Source organism: Aedes aegypti, chromosome 3, assembly GCF_002204515.2.
Source record: "Aedes aegypti strain LVP_AGWG chromosome 3, AaegL5.0 Primary Assembly, whole genome shotgun sequence".
In the NCBI taxonomy this organism is placed as follows: Eukaryota; Metazoa; Arthropoda; class Insecta; order Diptera; family Culicidae; genus Aedes; species Aedes aegypti.
Window position 1 is genome coordinate 224,956,788 of NC_035109.1, and position 20,766 is coordinate 224,977,553.

The 20,766-nt window shown below is 37.4% G+C and overlaps 1 protein-coding gene across 1 annotated transcript in view; it reads left to right on the plus strand.

Moving 5' to 3' along the window:
* The first annotated feature begins 3,226 nt into the window (after positions 1–3,226).
* The window catches only part of LOC5565112 (zinc finger protein 426), a 40,206-nt gene continuing 22,666 nt past the window's right edge, over positions 3,227–20,766 (plus strand). The window contains exons 1-3 of the mRNA XM_021850600.1: positions 3,227–3,375; positions 10,271–10,507; positions 10,564–11,130. Coding sequence (XP_021706292.1) covers positions 10,277–10,507; positions 10,564–11,130 — 798 coding nt within the window. The 5' untranslated portion in view covers positions 3,227–3,375; positions 10,271–10,276. The remainder of the gene's footprint in view (positions 3,376–10,270; positions 10,508–10,563; positions 11,131–20,766) is intronic.

Sequence of the window (20,766 nt, forward strand, 5' to 3'; positions counted from 1 at the left end):
GGAGGGGTTGAAAATTATGGATCGATTTATGAACGTCTATATCGATTTGTTGTGATTTTCTTACAAACTTTTACACTTTCAATTCTTTAGTTATGCTTCATGGACTGATTCATCAACCGACAACATGAATTGGGTTGTTTAGTGATGAAAAATTCACAGTTTTTTGTAGCTTGATTTAAAGAGCATTTTTTTCAGAGTGTAACACGTTATTATTGCGCTTTAATATCGTAATTTTGATATAGTAAATTATTAAAAAAGTTTTCATTCCGTCGACTCAATGACATTTCAATTTGCATAATGACAGCTCGTACCGAAGTAAAATTTGCCGAGGGGTGATTCAAACGCGATTTCCATACTAAATTCAAACGTCTTTTAAAAATAGTTCCAGAGCACGAAAAATTATGAAACTTTGGATTCTGGCTTAGCTGTTAACGTAGAATCCGAATGTGTAAAAAACAGGATACCCCTAAACAAGCCAATTCCATAGTTTTCCCCATAAGTTCCTAAAGCTTTCCATTTCAAATTCGTATGCGTCAACCTATGGGTGCAAGGATCATCACCCAACACGGATTCAGTGTGTTTAACTTATGGTTATCTTGTGTCATGATCTTCATGTTCAAATTGGTTGATTTGAAATCGATGAGCTTGCTGTCGATTTCTGTGTTCTAAATTTCTAAGTTATTAGTGATTAACCCATAGCGAACTAAATTGCGGTCGGACCTCGTGTCGAACAACAGTCATCATCATGTTCCAAAGAGAAGAAGTAAATTCTGAAGCAGAAAGTGTTAGAAGAAAATTTGCGGATTCGTTTTTTTTCTATTAGTGAAGATGTCCGAGTGAATATAAGGAGTTCATTATAATTTTCTATTAATAAAATGGATTACTTCCAGCATTGAATATAATGTATGGTGTTAGAGAAAAATCGGATTTCACTAACAGATTTTCCTAGCTTTCTGCTTCGAATAAAATGAAATATGCTAATCCCGGGCTTCCCAAATTATGGATGTGCGGCGCTCCGCTTGTTGCTGACTCACTTGTTTGAAAAAAAAATCAATTGAGCTTGCGACAAGCAGAGGCGCCTCGAATCCATATTTTGGGGAGCAAGATTTCTTCTATCAAATTTCTTCTTTCAGTCTCATGACATTCATGTTCTATAACACATGACTATCTAAAGCCACTACATTTCGAATTCAATTAGCAAATCAGTTGGTTTTCATGATTTAATATTTAGACATTCATGTTTGTTTCTCATGACAACCAAATATTGATACCGAGAGGGATTCGCGATTAGGGCCTATCTGACAATTCAATAACAATGAGCAAATAACCAATGAAATTTTCATGTGCAATTTTTAATCCCAATTAGAGAAAATATACTCAAACTTTAACCTTTTCACTTTAATACACATTTCATAAACCTAGTTTCAAAATCCTCATCAATACCACACACATCTCCTACAATTTACCTAGCTATTCCGCGATAAAAAAATATTATAAAGTTTCGCCTTAAACGCACTCAAGAATGCCAGTATCGCCCAATGTTATGAGCCTGTAATCGATATTATTTTCAGTGTCGCCTATTACTTTTGCGCCGTGTTTACATTCTGGTTTCAATTAAGCCCGCCATGTACGCCTTGTTTATTTTTTGTTTGCAGTGTTGCCGTTTACTCTCGCCGTGTTTTGATTTCGATTTCAGATGCGCCCATCACTTTGATAAACAAAAACACAGGCGTAATCAATACAGTGGGTGGTTTTGCAGGAGGTGAAGTTTCGTCTTCTACAAATTTGCGTTTTTTGAATAGTTAAATTATCGATAGGGGAAAAGTTCATGTGCAGTGTATAGACAATCAAGCTACAATTTCAACGCTATAGTTTCTTAAATTGTGTACATTTTGTCAGTTTCGCCTAGTTCGCGAATCTTTCTAGATACACATGTTATCATACCGTGAAGTCAATGACGAAATCCATATCGCTACACTGAGAATCCCACTCTAGTTTTTATATGCTGCACACATAGATTTTTGCAATCAAGCTTTGCACATAAATTATATTGATATCGCAGATAGAACCAGGAAATCTGTTGCCCTTAATTTTTATGTGCAATGCAACTACAAGAGAAGGGTAGATGCAGTTTAATTTATATGATCTTGCATTTATATTTTATGTGCGTTCTCAAATGGTAAACAAATGACGCACTTTTGAACTGTTTTGTTTTGTTTAGCCTTCTCTAATAATCAAAAAAAGAAAAAGAAACAAAAATATTAAGTTTTCTTTGAAACGTTTTATATATTGTTGACCAAAGTGTATTTAAATATTAGTTTGACTTCAAATCTGAAAAAGATTTCTACTGCTGAACCAACGATCAATGGAATCCGTTTTTCTGGCGTCATTTTCAGCAATCAGGTTTGAAGTTTTCGTTATCGACCTGCTGTTCGAAATATCGCTTGCATCCGGGTGTGGGCCAGTTGTGGTTGTACTTAGCATTCGTTTCCCGAAACCTCCCGCTGGCCGCTAACCAGAAGAAAGATTTTTTTAGAGATTTGTTTTCAATGGTAAATGTGAACTTACAGCTTTATGAATATCCATGCGTCTATAATCGTTGCCATTTTAGACGATGTACTGCATCCACTTCCTGTTTATATGATTAAAGTTCATCAAATAACATTTTAAGTACAAGTTCTTTGGAAACTGAAAACCGATCAGTGGATTACCAAACATTTTTATTTTCTGTTAGTTGCAACGCGGTGATCCACGTTCGTCCCACGTGTTGAAATATAACTGCGTACGCATTCAAATCTTAAATGTGTGACATTGGCATTACACTGCAGAGCATGTGGATAATATAAGAAGAGGCAGTAAATTTTATTGGAAGTTAATAGTATTCAAATGCTGCACATAGATCAAAGTTAGAGCCACTAGAAGTCGTTCTATCTGATCTTCGCACATAAAATATAATGGAGATTTCATCTCAGTGTACCACACTCAAGTCATGTGGCTTTCCTCATTGCGCAAATCTCTAAGTGAAACACACGACATTGGCGTGTAGATTTTTCTCAGTGCTATATTGCCGTAAGACCTATAAATGGGTAAATACCTATAAATGGGTAAATCAACTACCTATTTATGGGTAATCTGATCTTAGCGTGTAGTTACCTCAAATGGCCGCTTTCGAATGTCCCGTCGCATGTACAGCCCTGCAATTAATTCTATGTTTTTTCCCGCGTTGCGTCCGGCTCGGGCGACAAAACATTGCAATCACTTCCTCTTTTCAAGTCGTCAACTTCCTCTCGTGCTGGTGATCAAAATCCGAAAAGAAATTCTAAACTTAAGCCCAAAGTGTATCGAAATAAGTTAATTTTGAGCACAACGTTTCGGGTAAGTGAGCTTTTGTTAAGAAATTGTGGAATATCTACTCAAATGTTGCGAAATTATCGCAAAATACTTGTTTTGTTTATATTTTGCCTAATGGATGTGTGTTTGGATAAAATACACTCAAAAAAATCCAAACGTCATTGCTACGTGAAAAATCACGTAGATCATTCCAAATTCATTTTACCTCCACTTCACCTAGGCTTACCAGATGGTATCCCTTGGGAGGACATGTCCTCCTTTTTCATCATATGTCCTCCCGTCCTCCTTTGGACTGAAAATGTCCTCCTTTTTCAAAGTAATCGAAAATTTGAATTGAGTTCCACATATCAGTTACAATGTTTTGAATGAGGATAAAGGAGATTAAACTTCAATCTCAATGTTGAGTTTTGCAGATTTTCACCATTTTTTTCTACAAGTTTCGTTTCTAATAAACCCTGAGAAAGTATCCTTCGTTTCCTCGGTTTAGTCATTTTGTTAAACATGTTCAGTCAACAGCGACATTTTAAATGATGTCTGTATTTCATAAGAGGGTTGAAAAGCTTCGAATTTTTCGAAAACATTTTTTTTTTCAGTAGTTGGAATACATTTTGTTCGTAAATTTTTCTCCGGATCAAAACAAAAATCATCAATAAAACTAACACCCTTCATTTTATCTCGAAACAATCGATATTAAAAAATGTTTAAGCATTCAACACTTCTTTTCAGCATTGTTCTTTCCTGAAAAATACGACTTTATTTATTTGTTAAAATAAAAGTTCCTTATCCAAATTTACTTTTATCAGAACAAAAAAGTCTAAAAATGACCTTATCCAATTGAGGAAAACTAAACACGCAAATCAAAATTGATTGCACCTCTTATAGCAAAACCTTTTTTCCTTAACCCCTCTACCGGCAGCTTTTTTTTACCGCAAAATTCAAATTCAAATCGTTATAACTTTTTTGTTTTTCATTATTTTTGCATTATTTTTTCACAAGCTCTCAAAAAACTCTTCTAGTTTTAGGATCTGTGTCGATATTGGTCATTGGTCATCTGATTTTGAAGATATTCCAAAATTCCTTGGGGGACCGACCCATAACTACAACCCCCCGTAAATTTCTCAGGCCACAGAATTCTAATCGTATTCAGATATTCACTCTTCGGAATAATACATTAATGAGAGTATGTTGTGAAAAAATGAAGCAATTTGGTGCAGCCGTTTCTAAGTAATGGCCATTTAGGTATCTGGAATCACGCTGGCCAAATAAAGATCTTAAAAGCTTCAAAAAACATCTTATCGTAATTTTCAGATATCTCCAAGATTACTGAACCGATTTGTATGATTTTTTCAGAGAAGCTCCTTATTACCTGGCATTATATAGCCCACATTTTATTTTTTTGATAAATTGATCAAAAACAAAATGGCCGCCAAAGACATTTTATATGGAAAATGTCGGTCCCCCAAGGAACATCGGAATATCTTTAAAACCAGATGACCAATAATTAATATCAACACGGATTTCTAAACTAGAAGAGTTTTTTGAGAACTTGTGAAAAAATGGTGCAAAAATATTGAAAAACAAAAAAGTTATAACGATTTGAATATTGAATTTGCGGTTAAAAATGAAGCTGCCGGTAGAGGGGTTAATGTTAAGGTGAAGATGAATCGAAGCCAAACCTCAAATTTTCAAGAGCACGGATCTGGAGAACCAAACATACGTTTAAGCTGAAAACTTAATCGATTGGTCACTCGTGGTCACTGGTGGTGACCAATCGATTAAGTTTTCAGCTCAAACGGGTTTTCGGTTCTCCAGATCCGTGCTCTTGAAAATTTGAGGTTTGGCTTCGATTCTTCTTCACCTTAAATACGAAAATTATCTCAAGAGCCTAAAATTATGCTCAACTTCAATTTTGCCAAAGAAAGTAGGTATAAAAGTTTGTCAGGTATTATTATTATCTTCACTAAAGTACCATTACGTCCAAGGTGAATATTTGTTCACTTTTTGTTAAGGTTTAGTAATGAATAAATTATCAGTATTTCAGAATATTTTTTTCTTTCTATCAAAAATTCATTATTTTTTCTGTCGTCGAAAAACTTTGAAATGTCCTCCTTTTTCAAAACCAATAATGCAAAATGTCCTCCTTTCTGAAAAATTGTTCTGGTAAGCCTAACTTCAAGATTACTAAACCATTAATAACCACCAAACAGTGACTCAGTAATGTTTACTGAGGTTACCTATCGCACTTACGTGGAATTCACGTAGGTGCCTAAGTCCATTTTGACATCTGCATATTGTACGTACATTCGATGTTGAGCTCAAATCCTAAGATGGCGCCCGCTTGATTTGTGAAGAAATTCAGAAGCTGCTGCTGCTTTAATCTCTGTGTAAGATTGATTTCAAGGTAAATATGCTTTGAATATCGAAGAATCCCTGCATTACTTCATATTTTACACGTGAATTATAACCTCTTATCAATTATAGCACGCGAAGGCTACAACAAGACAGATCAAACGCACAAAATTGAGGAAACAGGATTCAAAATGCTCAGATTGACAATAAAAATATCACAATATTTAAGGTTTGTTTACATTTTCTAATTGGGAATTAGTTTTCTTCCAAAGCCTATTAGAAATAAGATTGGTCTTTATTACAGTTAAATTTAATGCAAAACCATCTAGGTCCTATTGAAACGCTTCGTAAAGGCTACCGGAAAATCCACGTAGCTGTTACGTTCAGCGACGGTGGAATGGACGAACTTCCAAAGTTCATGCGTTCATTCTGAGCTACCTATGGTTTGCGTAGGAGCTACGTGAAAAGTGCGATGGAAAAAAATCACGTATGTTTTCACGTAACAATGACGTTTGGATTATTTTGAGTGTAGGGGTACAGCTCGTGGAGCGTCTTAAGGTAGAACTGTAACATGGCCTTGCAGTTGCAGGTAGCTTAAGGTCGCACGGGACGTCATCATAATCACCCTATCCATTTCAAGAAGCAAATCCCAAGAACCACTCCATATATCGATGCGAAAATGTATCACTATGATTCTGTATATGTAGTGCACAACCCGATAAATTTTCAGCTTCATCGGTTCACTGAAACTCGAGATTTGCTTCCACAAATTTTTGATGATTATTGTTAGAGTGAGACGAAAGATAGGAAAAAGAACACGGTCTCCCGTGTCCTCTTAATTTATCGTAATATTGCTGTGTGCGTTTGAAACGCAAATATCAAATGCGGGAACACCAAACGCGGTAAGATTTTTCACAAGGAAGGCGAAGTCAAAGATTGGTTTTCATTGCTAGGTTGGCGGAGATATCGATCATGGTTGCTAAGTGTCGTTTGATCAGTTGTGTTATCGCGTTTGAGCCTCAGTTGGACATAAGGGCTCATTCATTTATTTCATAACGCTAAAATTGACCATTTTGGACACCCACCCACCCTTTTGTAACGCTTTTTGTATGGACATTATTCAATTTTTGTATGGGCCGTAGCATCCTTAGGACACCCACCCACCCCCTCAAGCGTTATGATATTTGTGAATGGGCCCTAATTTGCACCTCAAACGCAAACAGCAATATATTCGTGACCACGGATATGCTTACACTCAGGCAAATGGACTATCGATAAACATAGGAACCCCTTATGAAAATTCGCCACAAGGAATCGGATTGAAATTCATAAATTTGCCTTATGAAACCAGAATTTGAAAACAAAAAATGTTTTCGCGGCAACCTGGAATCGAACCAAGAACCTTGCGATCGATAGGCCCGAGCGTACACCACGCGCCTATCGACGCCTTGATGTGGAGTGATGCTAAAACGATACATGAAGCGTTCGTATTGCAATAATCATTCCACCTTTCATAAATTCGATAGTCCAGTCCGCTGCGTGTAGTTTTTTTTCGATTTTCTGTAAAAAAAATACGGAGAGAATTATTTTTGCATGTATTTTTTCACGCTCTCATTGGGCGGTATGAATAAAATGTAGTAAAGTTGAGTTTACTACATCCTTGGTAGTAAACGCTTCATGTGGAACATATTTGTGTCATTTTCCTTTCTACACCTATCGAACATACTACAAACAACGCTTTGCTATGAATAAAGGTAGCATTTATACAAAGTTACTGGTAGTTAGCTTCAAAGGTTGCTGGCCATGCTTTGAGATTGCGGAATTAAATTGTATTGCTGTTTGTGTTTGACGTGCAAATCCAGTCTAACGGGGCTTCAAATGCGATAACACAAAGTAACCAAAGGATACTTAGCAACCATATTGCAATTTTTGGGAAAACTTTCCCTTTTACGGTAGAACGGAAAGCTACCGCAGCTGTCTTATCACTGATTTGCACTGGTAAATCATCAGTAGGCTTCAATGATACCTTGGATACCGTCTTGATGATTGTTGTTTGTTGTTATTTTTCATAGCGTTTTCTCTTTTACGCACACTATGATTGAAATGTTTGCTTCAATGATAGAATGATTTCGAAGCCTGCGGTAGAACTTTGACAGCTGCGGTAGAACTCTGCGGCTACCGTAAACCGGAAAATTTTCTTAACAACCGTAATATCACCGCCAACCTAGCAAAGAAAATATTTTTTTTTACTTCGCCTTCCTTGTAGAAAATCTTACCGCGTTTGGTGTTCACGCATTTGATATTTGCATTTCAAACAGCAATATAATATACTTTTGAGTAAAAATCATGGGAAAACGATATGAGTTTTGATATGACGGAAAGATTTTTTTTTTCGCTACGATAAACTTACCTCCATCATATTTGTGTATCTAGAATACTCTTTGAGATCTTTGAGATACGGGCACAATTTCGATTTTAGGCATTTCACGAAAAATTTCACAGCAACACCCGGAAGAAAAACGTACATGACTGATTGACGCTGTCATTCGTAAAAATTACTGAAGTCGGTAATCTAACAGACATTTCACAGAAAGATCAGTTGAATATTTTACAGTTTTCGGTGATACTAAAAATTCACAGATTTTTCGGTAAATTTGTTGACAGATCACCTAGGATTCACCGTAGTTCGGTAGTTTTGTTTGTAATGAGCTGTCAAAAGCTGCTGAATTACCGAATAATCGGTGTTCTTGTGAACTACTGATTTGTTCGGTAATTTTATTTACCGAACGCGCAAGGTCTGAATAAGTGTGTAAATGACAAAAAAAAGGAAAAATACAGTCAACTCTTACTTGATATTTCGTATCTCAAAATTAAGTTGGAGAACTTTGTAAAAGTTTCTTCTTCTTCTTCTTCTTTCTGGCGTTACGTCCCCACTGGGACAGAGCCTGCTTCTCAGCTTAGTGTTCTTATGAGCACTTCCACAGTTATTAACTGAGAGCTTACTATGCCAATGACCATTTTTGCATGTGTATATCGTGTGGCAGGTACGAAGATACTCTATGCCCTGGGAAATCGAGAAAATTTCCAACCCGAAAAGATCCTCGACCGGTGGGATTCGAACCCACGACCCTCAGCTTGGTCTTGCTGAATAGCTGCGCGTTTACCGCTACGGCTATCTGGGCCCCTTGTAAAAGTTATTTTTTGCAATTTCTCATGTTTTTCATCACGTCAATCTGTCATGATGAAACGACCTCTTTTCCTGCATTGAAAAATGCAAAGTGGTAGTGGACCAATGCACGAGTTCACTAATTTGACGTTTGAGCGGTGCCAAATTCACTCGTTACCATGGCCACGTAAATAACACGGCACCGCTCAAACGTCAAATTGTGAACTCGTGCATAGGTCCATAGTCATTGCCTAACTGAAATAGTTATGACTACAGTCATCTCTCCCTTACTCGATATTGAAGGGACCATCGAGTTAGGGAGATATCGAGTTACAGAACACAAAAGCAGTGCAACTGCGTTCCAAGGGACCATCGAGTTAGCCATGAAAACCAACTTTTACTATGGTTCTCTAACTCGATATCGTATATATATAATATAATAAATCATTAACCCCCTATTTTCAAAAATTGCAAAATGATGGTGCATGCATCCAGATGTGATTTCTGATACCCTCAAGTGGTGTTCTACGAAATTGCAAAAAATGTTGTACGTAACTCGTTGCAGAACTCGGGTTTTACAGCACTCGTCGTAATTATCCAACTTGGCAAGTCTCGTTGCATGTAAAACTCGTAATTCTGCAACTTGTTGCGTAAACTACTGAACAACTGAAAGAAGGGTGTATCATTATAATATGCAAAACAATCATTAATACCTTCATCAGACCTTAGCCTGTCACATCAGTGACACATGCCAAGGAAAAATAAATAATGAAAAAGGATACATACAGCTTTCTGGGGAATGTAACTCTGGAGAATTGGACATTCTGGAGAATTGAATTCAGGAGAATGGTTCATATTATAGAATCTATTAAACTATATAAAACAGGAATAAGGGTCCATGTCGACACTTGTATTGACGAACCATCCATTATTTTGTTTGAAAATTACATAAACGCAATGTTGCCTGTGTTATCATAAATATAAAACGAGCTCACCTGTTGGTAATCCATTCTAGGGTGTACACAAATATCTTTTCGCACCCGCACAGGCGTCGCTTGCCCTAAAAACGCATGTAACAGAATCAAAAGACCACAAACTACTCACTGGGTCAGCTAAATTATATAACTTAAAACATACAAAATCTTTTTTTTTATCTTTATTAACGAGATTTTTAGCCCAAGGCTATGTGGTAGCTATTTATTTGAGCAGGTCCGGATACTACAGGCTAGTTTATCTCGAGACCAACGGCTTTACTTTCCTTCCGAAAGAAGTCGTCAATAAAATTTTTAGTGACTATCTCGGGGATAGATTCGATCCTAGATCCTCGGCGTGAGAGGCGTGTGTTTTAACCCCTACTCCAGGTCCGTCCCCCTACAAAATCATTGAATTTTTTATCATTTACAGATCACGATGGATTCCGAGCTGTCATATCTTGATCCTGCATCCTACGAACCCGTATTCATATGCAACATTTGCAACACTGTTCTGACGGAACCTGTCTGCCGTAATGATCACATCACAGATAACAGTATCAATCATTTGGAAATCGATTTTGAAAATCTGATCACATCGACTGTGGTAAGCAACATTGGTGTGCAGCTTTATTCGATGGATGATAAGCCATCTGATCCGGAGTTGGAGGTGATTTGAAGTTCTTTATCATAATAAATATAAGATGTCTAATTATTTTCTTCCAGACACAGAATAAAGTGTGCGCAGTGATACCGCCTCCGACAAGGACACAAGATCCTTTCGACTATTTATGCCCTCAATGCGGAAAGGTATCAGCTGACGAGAAATGCAAAAAGAGCCACGAATTTGAAGTAATGAAAGATATTTGTAGCACATGTGGTATTGAATGCAATTCAATCGAAACATTGATGCAGCATCGCATAAATTGCATTGCAATGGGCGAACATCTCGTCAAAACTACCAATTTGAACTCGGTATCGCCACTAAACGTAGCAGAAGCCGTATATGACGTCGCGGAATCGACTGATCTAAACTTGCCCACACATTTTGCCAACATGGCGCAAAAAGGTACACTTCGACAGTATCAAGTGATGCCATCCATTGTTGACGAAAAGAACTCAGTTATGGATATGATGGACACTGGGTTGGCGGATTTTAGTATGCCATTGACGGACGACATGGATGGCGTTTTTGAATGGGACGAGACGATGTCCTTGGCGGTTCTGGATTTCGAAAACGGTGCTGATGAAATGCCTGTGTTTGAAGATTTTTCAAAACCAGAGCTGGAAATGGTGAGTATTTTGTGTATTTTGTTTTACATATAAAATGAGTTTTTTTTTTCATGATACCACTGCGACCATTTGATCTATTGTGGTGTTATCGGTGGTGGTTGGTCCCTAGTGATAAATCCTACCTCCGTTCTGGTCACGATCTTCAGATTATCGTGATTCGTCAACATTCTTATTGATAAAGTGGGGGGACAGGCTTGAAATGGGGTTTGAAAGAAAAGAATGTCAGAACAGGTATCCACCGGCGACGCCAAACGGACCAACGTAATGTGGTGTAATCTGGGATTTGTGGATTGAATACCGTTAAGTCACCAGTCACCGTGCGGCCTCCATTCACCGTGCACATATACAAATTCCTACAGAATATTCATACAATTTTCACAAATTATTTTTTTGTCGGTGAAATAAGATAAAACTGATGAAATGAAGTAGTTTTTGTCACAAAGCATTTTGAAAAACCTAGTTTATGTAGTAAAAATCATGTGAATTCTTTTTGATAATAAGATTTTTCAACACTCTTAGTAGAAACACCAAAAATTCACATTTTTCATTTTAACGATAGAGTATGATTTTTTTCAAAATTTCAACAAGTTTTCATTATGGATACTATTAGTAAGATGTATTTCATCGTATGAGCAATGAGATTTTATGCAAATTAGAATTTTATATTGTTTTTCAGTCGAAACCCAAATGCACGGTGAATGGATCCCTCTCAGTATGTATGGTTCCTATTACCGTTCATTAGTGTAAAAGGCATGAAATTATTCGGTAATATTAGATTTATTGTTATATCGTCATTAAACTACTTCATATTTAGTTTTTGAGTGAATATGGAATCATTTAGACAATACAGTCAAACCTCCTATAACGATTTTAATGAAAAAATAATTATTTAGTCAATTTTTAAACTTTTTATGGATTTTATTGTAACAGAAGATTTGAACAGTCTTAAAAATGAGTGCGCTCACTATTAGCAACACAGTTGCTCCATCAACAACGTTTCTTCAAGAAACAAAATTAAATCATGGCGAAATCTATACGCACGGTGAATGGTGCACTAATGTGCACGGTAAATGGTGACATAGAACGGTACGAGGCGACCTTAACATGAGATTTTCAAACATAATTTTTGAGTAATTTTTAGTTATGTATCACTAGTTTTAGATTTTTCTCTGAATTATTATATAATTGTACGCTACGTAGTGGTATTCTTATACGCTTCAAATTATTTGGAAAAGTTATATAATTTTTTGAAGCGCAAATTTTTTTTTTTTTTTTTTTTTTTTTTTTTTTTTTTTTTTTTTTTTTTTTAAATGCACGGTGAATGGTAGCTTGATGGTACTGATATTTTTTGCCAAGCATCAATATGGGTGACTTCCGAGGATAGCGAAACGTAAGAGGGGTTATGACAAGGTTGTGAGTAAATCCATCACATTGGGGTTGTGACTCTGTGTCTTGTCAGGAATAGGGTCTGATTGGTATTGTAGTATGCAATAGAGTTCGGAATTGATAGACAGACTTTGAGGAAAGAAGTTTTGAACGTAAGGCAGCAGCACCTTGGATCTTGGAGGGCGTTGGTCTGGAGAGTTGGGCAGCTGTTTATGCTGGGTTACATTACGTAGAAAGTGGAATCTGTTTTGCTTCGCATAAATTATGGGAAGTATTTGAAAATGGTTTCTTGTTTAGATTGTGTAACGCAAGAAAGAATCTTTAGCTCGGCGTTATATTATGAGGTTATTATAGTGCAGGGTCGAAGAGAGGATGAATATTTGATCACTTAAACTTTACGCTGCAAGATATTCGTAGTAGTTTTTCGTTTTTTTTTTTTCTGATGTACAGGTATAAACAGGTATATTTAGCCTAAATAATGAACAATCATACGCGTAGAGCCTACGGGTCATGAAGTTAGGATTGAAATCAAAATAATATTGCGCATTTCTTTCACACCACAGGATTATCGCAGAAGTTTTTACATGTGCGGAGGTGCCGGTAGAGGTGCGCGATTGCGTCGAGTCGGGTCGGTGTTTTCAGCGGACTCATATTTCGCAAATCGAAGAATGAGTGCTCTGAGGGCATCAACATGATTCGATGCGGTCTCACACTTTTATTTGTGCTTTTACACTTGTCTTATTAAATAGGAATACTTTGTGTTAGGGAAAGTGGAGGATAATAAATTATGATTTATTAGAATTTTCTAATAGAGGCAGAGTTCACATGTTACTTAGGTATTTGAAAGCAAATGAGAACCACATTAAATAATAGATAAACACTAATGCTCATGTTTTTATATTTTTATATTTTGCATTTCATCACGGTCCTCATTGCCCGAGCGGAGTCGACAAAACTCGAGGTGGATAGAATCGACGGAACTACGATACGGAAAAGAAACAGATGAGAAACTATCGATACATTTATTCAACTATAAAAATCACGTTTTAACGTAATAAATTTATTTCTTTCTTCTCGTTCCAGCAATCCAACAGCCAAACCATTTCTACTATCTTTTCATTTCCTCTTCGTTACATTTATAGTCCCTCTGGTACTGAATCGAATGGCGCATTCCGCTTTTATTAGCGCTGTCTTTGCTGTACGTTGAGCATGGTGTCGGAGGTGGTGTGCTCTGTAGAACATCTGATGTACTACACGGCGCGCCACTTCCGACATTTTGTTTGGTGTGCGGGATGGGCAGTGCTGGTGATGAGGTGGAGGGCGCTATTCGGTTTAGTGGCAGAGGGACTATATCTATTTAATGTATCTGAAACTTGTGGGACCGCTTTAATTCCGGCGCCTGCTTGTGGAAGAACCCGGTGTGCTAAACGGTATAGGACATGTTAACGGGGGAGGCTTGGTAGGTCCTCACCCAGCCCGTGTCTAGATTGGCGGATAATTGTCTGCCAGGGTGTGGATTGAGCAATTACAATTACAATTACCACTGCGACCATTTGATCTATTGTGGTGTTATCCTCTTTGTTTTTGCCGTACTGTAGAAATATGTTTCTATATGAAGTAACTATCTCCACAGCTATTGGCGTGCATCCCAATCAGGTACCACGTTTCGGATAAAATGTAGTACCTGTTTTGGATGATAGTACTGAATTTCATTAGGCTCTAGCAAGCCTTTATCTAAATATCTACAACGCTTGTGGTATAGTGCAACATACTTGCACAACAAATGTTCAGTGCTTTCGCTTTCTAATTTACAGAAACGACACATATCTTCTGGCAATTTACCTGTAATTTTAAGGTAACGTTTGCTGGGGCAGTGGCCTGTTAATAAGCCAGTATAAGTACTTAGATCGTGTTTATTGAGGTTTAACAACCTCAGCGTTTGATAGGCGTCTGGTTCGATGAATCGTTTGGACTGACGAGAGTCCATTGCGTTCTTCCAGTTTAGTTTAATTTTTACCTTCATCCAGCTCTTTAATTGCATTTTCAGAGCACAAGAGGCCATTCCGAAGAACGGTTGAGGCCCTATAAATTGCATGGAAGAACCTTGTTTTGCTAACTGATCAGCTTTTTCATTTCCTTCTATTCCGCAATGGCCAGGAACCCAATATAGATTAACCTTATTACGATAGGACAACTGCTGCAGTAGCTTGGAACACTCCCAAACAAGTCTTGATGTGTAAGTTCTAGACTTCAAAGCGTTCAAGGCTGCTTTGCTATCCGAACAAATACATATATTAGCATTCCGGTAGCGCCTTTTAAGACAAATGTCAGCGCATTCAAGAATGGCATAAATTTCGGCCTGAAAAACTGTTGGCCAACTTCCCAGTGCATAAGATACATTTACTCCTGGGCCAAACACTCCTGACGCTACCATGTTATCTTGTTTTGAACCATCAGTGAAAAAAATTAATGATCCAGATCGGAAAGTTGGTCCTCCTGTGTCCCAATCCTGGCGAGTTACATCAGCAACCCAAAAACGATGATCAAAAAAGTTACGCTTCAACATATAATCTTCGTTCACTAAGTACACTGGACTTATTTTGAAGTGCTTCAATATAGTCATATGTCCTTTTAGTTCACTATCAGCGCTATCTAAGGACCTTCTGACTCTGATAGCACTCTTCTTCTTTTTCTTTCTGGCGTTACGTCCCCACTGGGACAGAGCCTGCTTCTCAGCTTAGTGTTCATATGAGCACTTCCACAGTTATTAACTGAGAGCTTACTATGCCAATGACCATTTTTGCATGTGTATATCGTGTGGCAGGTACGAAGATACTCTATACCCTGGGAAGTCGAGAAAATTTCCAACCCGAAAAGATCCTCGACCGGTGGGATTCGAACCCACGACCCTCAGCTTGGTCTTGCTGAATAGCTGCGCGTTTACCGCTACGGCTATCTGGGCCCCTCTGATAGCACTCTTAACTGCATCCATTTGTATATAGTCATGAAGTGGAAGAAGATTTAACATTGCGTTCAACGCATTTGAAGGGGTGTTTCGTATTGCCCCAGTAATTGAAATAGTAGCAAGCCTTTGTAGTTTATTTAACTTAGCTTGAGTAGCGACTTGTTTGGTTTTTTCCCACCAAAAAATTGATGCGTATGAAATAATGGGTTTAACAATGGCCGAATAGATCCAGCATATCATCTTCGGTTTCAGACCCCATTTTTTACCAAAGGTTCTTTTGCAGCCCCAGAAAGCATTTCTTGCTTTTTCTATCTGTTGTTCTATATGCTTATTCCAAACAAGCTTACAATCTAATACAACACCTACAAATTTGGCACTAAGAGATAAGGATAGTTTAGTTTTATATGTTTTCCGTACCGGACAGAGGGATTGATGATCGGACGTGATGAGAGGGTTTTTAAAAGAACTTCTGCTCACGTTTCCAATGGAAATCTGAAAAATATTATGAGAATGCTTTTTAATGAACGTGGCTTTAATCCATCTTGCTGGATTGTGGGGATTATGGTTTTTATACCACACTTCATCCCCAGCAATCAGTTTATCAATAGCATCTTCTGAAACTTTCGGAATTCTTCCGCCTTGATGCTCAATCTGAACTTCATCATCGGGTTGTGGTTTGTAAAAATGTTTTTTGTAATGATTTCTTGGATTGACAAGATCTAAAATAGTTTTTGGTTTATAAGAAAATATTCTTTCAGATGGAAATGTTCCATCTTTCGTTAGATTATTATTTCTAAAATTAAACAGAAATAAGTTTATCTGGTCTTCCAGATCCAATTCCATCATTTTGGGGTCCATTAGGAACCTCTTGAGGACTTCTTTTACAGTTCTCACCAGCCTCTCAGCTTGACCGTTACTTGAGGGATTATATGGTGGGCTTTTCATAACCTTTATCCCTTGCCTCTCTAAGAAGTCCACAAAATTCCAGGAATTAAAGGGAGGACCATTGTCCGAAACTAAAACGTCAGGCAAACCAAAACGAGCAAAATAAGCCACCAATTTTTTTAAAACTTTAGCATGATCTGTTCCTTGTTTCATCCATTCTACTTCTATCCATTTGGAGAAGCTGTCAACTATTAGCAAAAAGGTGCGGTGTTCGAAGAAGAAAAAATCAATGTGTATTCTACTGAAAGGTCTCGTAGTTGGTGTCCAGATGGATGAGTCTTTGGATTTATGAACTATTGCCATACTACTACATGCATCACAGTTAGCTACATAATTTTCGATGTCTTTATTGATGCTAAACCAATACACCGAATTTCGTGCTAATTGCTTCATTTTAATAATTACAAAATGGTTTGCATGCAGCAATACTAAAACCTTATTTTGGTAAACTTTAGGTATGATTACTCTGTCTCGGAAAAGAAGACAATCGTCCACAAGTTCTAAATCTAAATAATTTGAAAATACATCATGAAAATGTCTGTCTACTCTGTCAGGCCAACCATTAAGCATGAAAGATATAACTTTCTGCAGAAATTCATCTTCTTTAGTTGCTTCAGCAATCAATTTTGAATCAATAGGTATTTCCTTACTAAAGTTAATACTTTTTATAGCGTCTATATCAAATTGCTCAGGTACGTCTTGATCTAATGGAAATCTGGAACAGAAATCTGCATTCCCTAATTTATGCGAAGGTCTGTAGATAATGTCAAAATCGTATATGCTCACATCTAAAACAAAGCGTTGTAATCTTGTCACATAAATTGAATTTCTTCCTTCTTTACCGAAAATTCCCACCAATGGCTTGTGATCCGTGTAAATAGTGAAATGTTGTCCATAAAGGTACTTATGAAATTTTTTTACAGTGCAAACCAAAGCCAAAGCCTCCAAATGTAAAATAGGATATTTTCTTTGAGCTGGATTCAAGGAAAAGGATGTAAAACTAATTGGTTTTTCTTCTCCATCTATCACATGTGCTATTAAACCTCCAAGACCATAACTTGAAGCGTCTGAGATAACTACCATTGGCTTACAGGGATCAAAAAATTCTAAAAAGTTTGTTTCAGTTAGATAATTTTTGCTTTCCATAAAAGCTTTTTGACAGTCGTCATCCCAAGTGTACTTGACATTGTTCTTCAATAAATTATATAAAGGGTACAATTTAGCTGACAGGTTAGGAATAAATTTGTGATAATAGTTTAATAAACCTAAAAAGGATTTCAATTCCGACTCATTCTTAGGGGCCTTTGCCTTTTCTATTGTTGATATTTTGTCCGGACATGGCATCAGTCCTTTGTTGCTAATAATGTGCCCCAAATGTGTAAGCTCTGTAACAAAAAATTTGCACTTTTCGAAATTAACTTTTATGTTAGCATTAGCCAATCGTTGTAACACTAATAAAAGTTTGTTTTTACAATCCTCAGCGGTTTTTCCGGCAATCAAAACGTCATCTAGGTAGCAAGAAACGTTTTCAATCCCTTCCAGAACTTTATCCATAACCTGTTGAAAAATAGAGGCACTTGAGGATGCTCCTTGTGGTAATCTATTGTATCTGTATAATCCTTTCATCGTGTTGATGACTACAAAACTTTTGGACCTGTCGGTTAGTTCTAATTGTGTGTAGGCACCTTCAAGGTCAAGTGCGCAAAACACTTTACATCCAGCTAAATTTGCAAAAATATCTTGTGATGTTGGCAAAGGGTAAGTATTTGGAACAATGGCTTTGTTGATGGACACCTTGCAGTCAATAACTAACCGTATTTCACCATTCTTTTTTATTACTATAATGATTGGAGAAGCCCATACACTGGTATCAATAGGTGTGATGACTTTCTCCCTTTCAAGTTTATCTAAATATGAGGAAACTTTTTCCTTCAATCTATAAGGAACATCATAGGCCTTCTTAAATATAGGGTCTGTATCTTTCATTACTAAATCCGCTTTGAAACCAATAATAGGCGACGAAAAATTTTTTTTAAATACATTTTCAAATTTGTGTTTTAATTCATCTACAGTTATTTCACCGGATCCCTCATTAACCTTGTTAACTTGTAAAGAACTTGTGAAGAAATGTCTCCAATTTGGATAGAACGCATCAAGCCATGTTCGACCTAAAAGTGGGTAAAAATCATTTTCGCAATCAAGTACTAGTAGCTGCATTAGCGCTTCTTTTCCATTAACTTTTACAGAAACTGTTGCCTCCCCTTCGATTTTTAATTTTGATCCATTTACGACCATCAGTGGTTCGCTATAATTTCGCAGAGGATTATCAAACTTCGACAAATATCGCCTTTTACTTATAACTGATACAGATGCTCCACAATCAACTTCCATTTCTAGACCTTTGCCTTCAATCTCCACCCTTACTAAGCAAGGATTGCTTATCTTGTTAATAGATGCTACTAACATGCATTGTAGATTACCTGACTCAGATTCTTCGACATCATCGTCGTCCTGGGTGTTCATTCTTTCCAGCAATTCGGAGATGTGCCTGTCCGCCGATGGCCCTGGTCTATATGAATCAACTAGATTCACTGCGTCACGGTGTAAATTCTTCAGCTTGAAGCACTTCTTCCGAATATGGCCTTTAATTCCGCAAAAATTGCAGATCATTTGGGAATAGTCGGGTCGCTGCCATTGCCGATGCCCCTGTCGTCCCTCCCGTGCTTGGGTATTACTTCCATCTGCTCTACGTCCCCCTCGGTATGGTTGCTGCCATCTCTCCGTCGGTCTAAAACCTAAACGACTTTTAACGGGCCCTCTACTGCTAGTACCTTCTGCCTCATCATCTCTTGCCAGTCGATAGACTTGGGCCAATCTTGACGCCGTTGCTCCTACCCTTTGGCTTGGACTGCTGTATAGTGCTGCTACCAAACTAGAGTGCCCCCCATTTTGTTGTTCAGCTGTACCGGCATTAGCTCGAGCTACTTCCCAAGTAGCTATAAGTTTTTCGGCATTGGCCAGAGTCAACTTTTCCTCACTCAAAAGTCGTTGTCTAAGGTTTTTATCCCTGATGCCGGCTACAACGCGGTCTAGGATAGCAACCTGTTTATAGTTTTCAAAACCGCAAAATTCGGCTTGCAATTTCAGATTCAAAATGAAATCCTCCGTACTTTCGTCCGGATTTTGGACCCTGGTAGCAAATTTGTACCTTTGTACCATATCGGGATCTGTTTTGTCCAAGCGACTTTTAAGCTTTGAAACAATATCGTCCAGTGACGCTTCCTCAAAATTTCCCGCAGGATAAAGAAGTTTTATCTCGGCAAAAATTACCGGACCACTAATTGTAATAAAGTATGCCAATTTGTCCTCCTCCTTTACATCATTTACACGGAAAAAATATTTCATGCGGGTGTACCAATCGTTAAACGATGTACCACGCCGGTAAGGCTCCATAGAAAAGGCCATGGTGGAACTCATTGTACTAATTGCCAATTAACCAAAGGTATTCAGGAACAAACGATATGAAATAATTGAATAATTCAAGTATTCAGTAATTGACAAAAGGTAGTAAATGACAAAAGGTATTCAGTAGTTAACAAAAGGTTTTCAATAATTGACAAAAGGTATTCAGTAAATGAACAAATTTGTAAAAAGGAACAGTATTAATGTTTGAAAGAACAACCCGGTACAATAGTACGCCCCAATAATTGAAAATGGTTGATAAATCGGCAGTAATACAACAAATTAATATAAAAAACGTGACGAAGGGAAATAAAGTTATAAAAATAAACTTAGTCGTTTGGAAAATTGGAATTGTTCTTCAAAATGTTACAAAAAACGGCAAAAATTACTCACCCTATTATGTTCTTATCTAGCACAACCTTTGCTTCACCTCTGCAACTCAACCTGAGCGCTCGTCGAACAAGGTAGACCGGATGCCTGAATTCCTTTGAATTAACCGAGGACAATCGTCTTTCAACTGTTTCTACTAGATTTGAAGAAAAGAAAACTTCTATTAATTGTCTATCGAAATAACGAAATGGCGTAAAAGTAAAACGCAGCTGAAAAAAAAAATGGTTATTTTATGGACCACCCTATTATACTCGACCGCATACAGAAACGAAAAGGCCTTTTCGATTTTCACCGGCAATTGTGTCCGGAGTAACGCTATTACACAAAATGGTGGAATCAATGTAATATTTTCACACTTTTATGATTTTCCTGCAATTTTGTCACCTTACTTACGATTTCACAGCGTCGAAAACCCTTTCGTTGACCCAACCGAGAAATCTATCGGAAGCCACCCGAAAAACTCCACCGTGAGCTTCCGAACCTTTGCG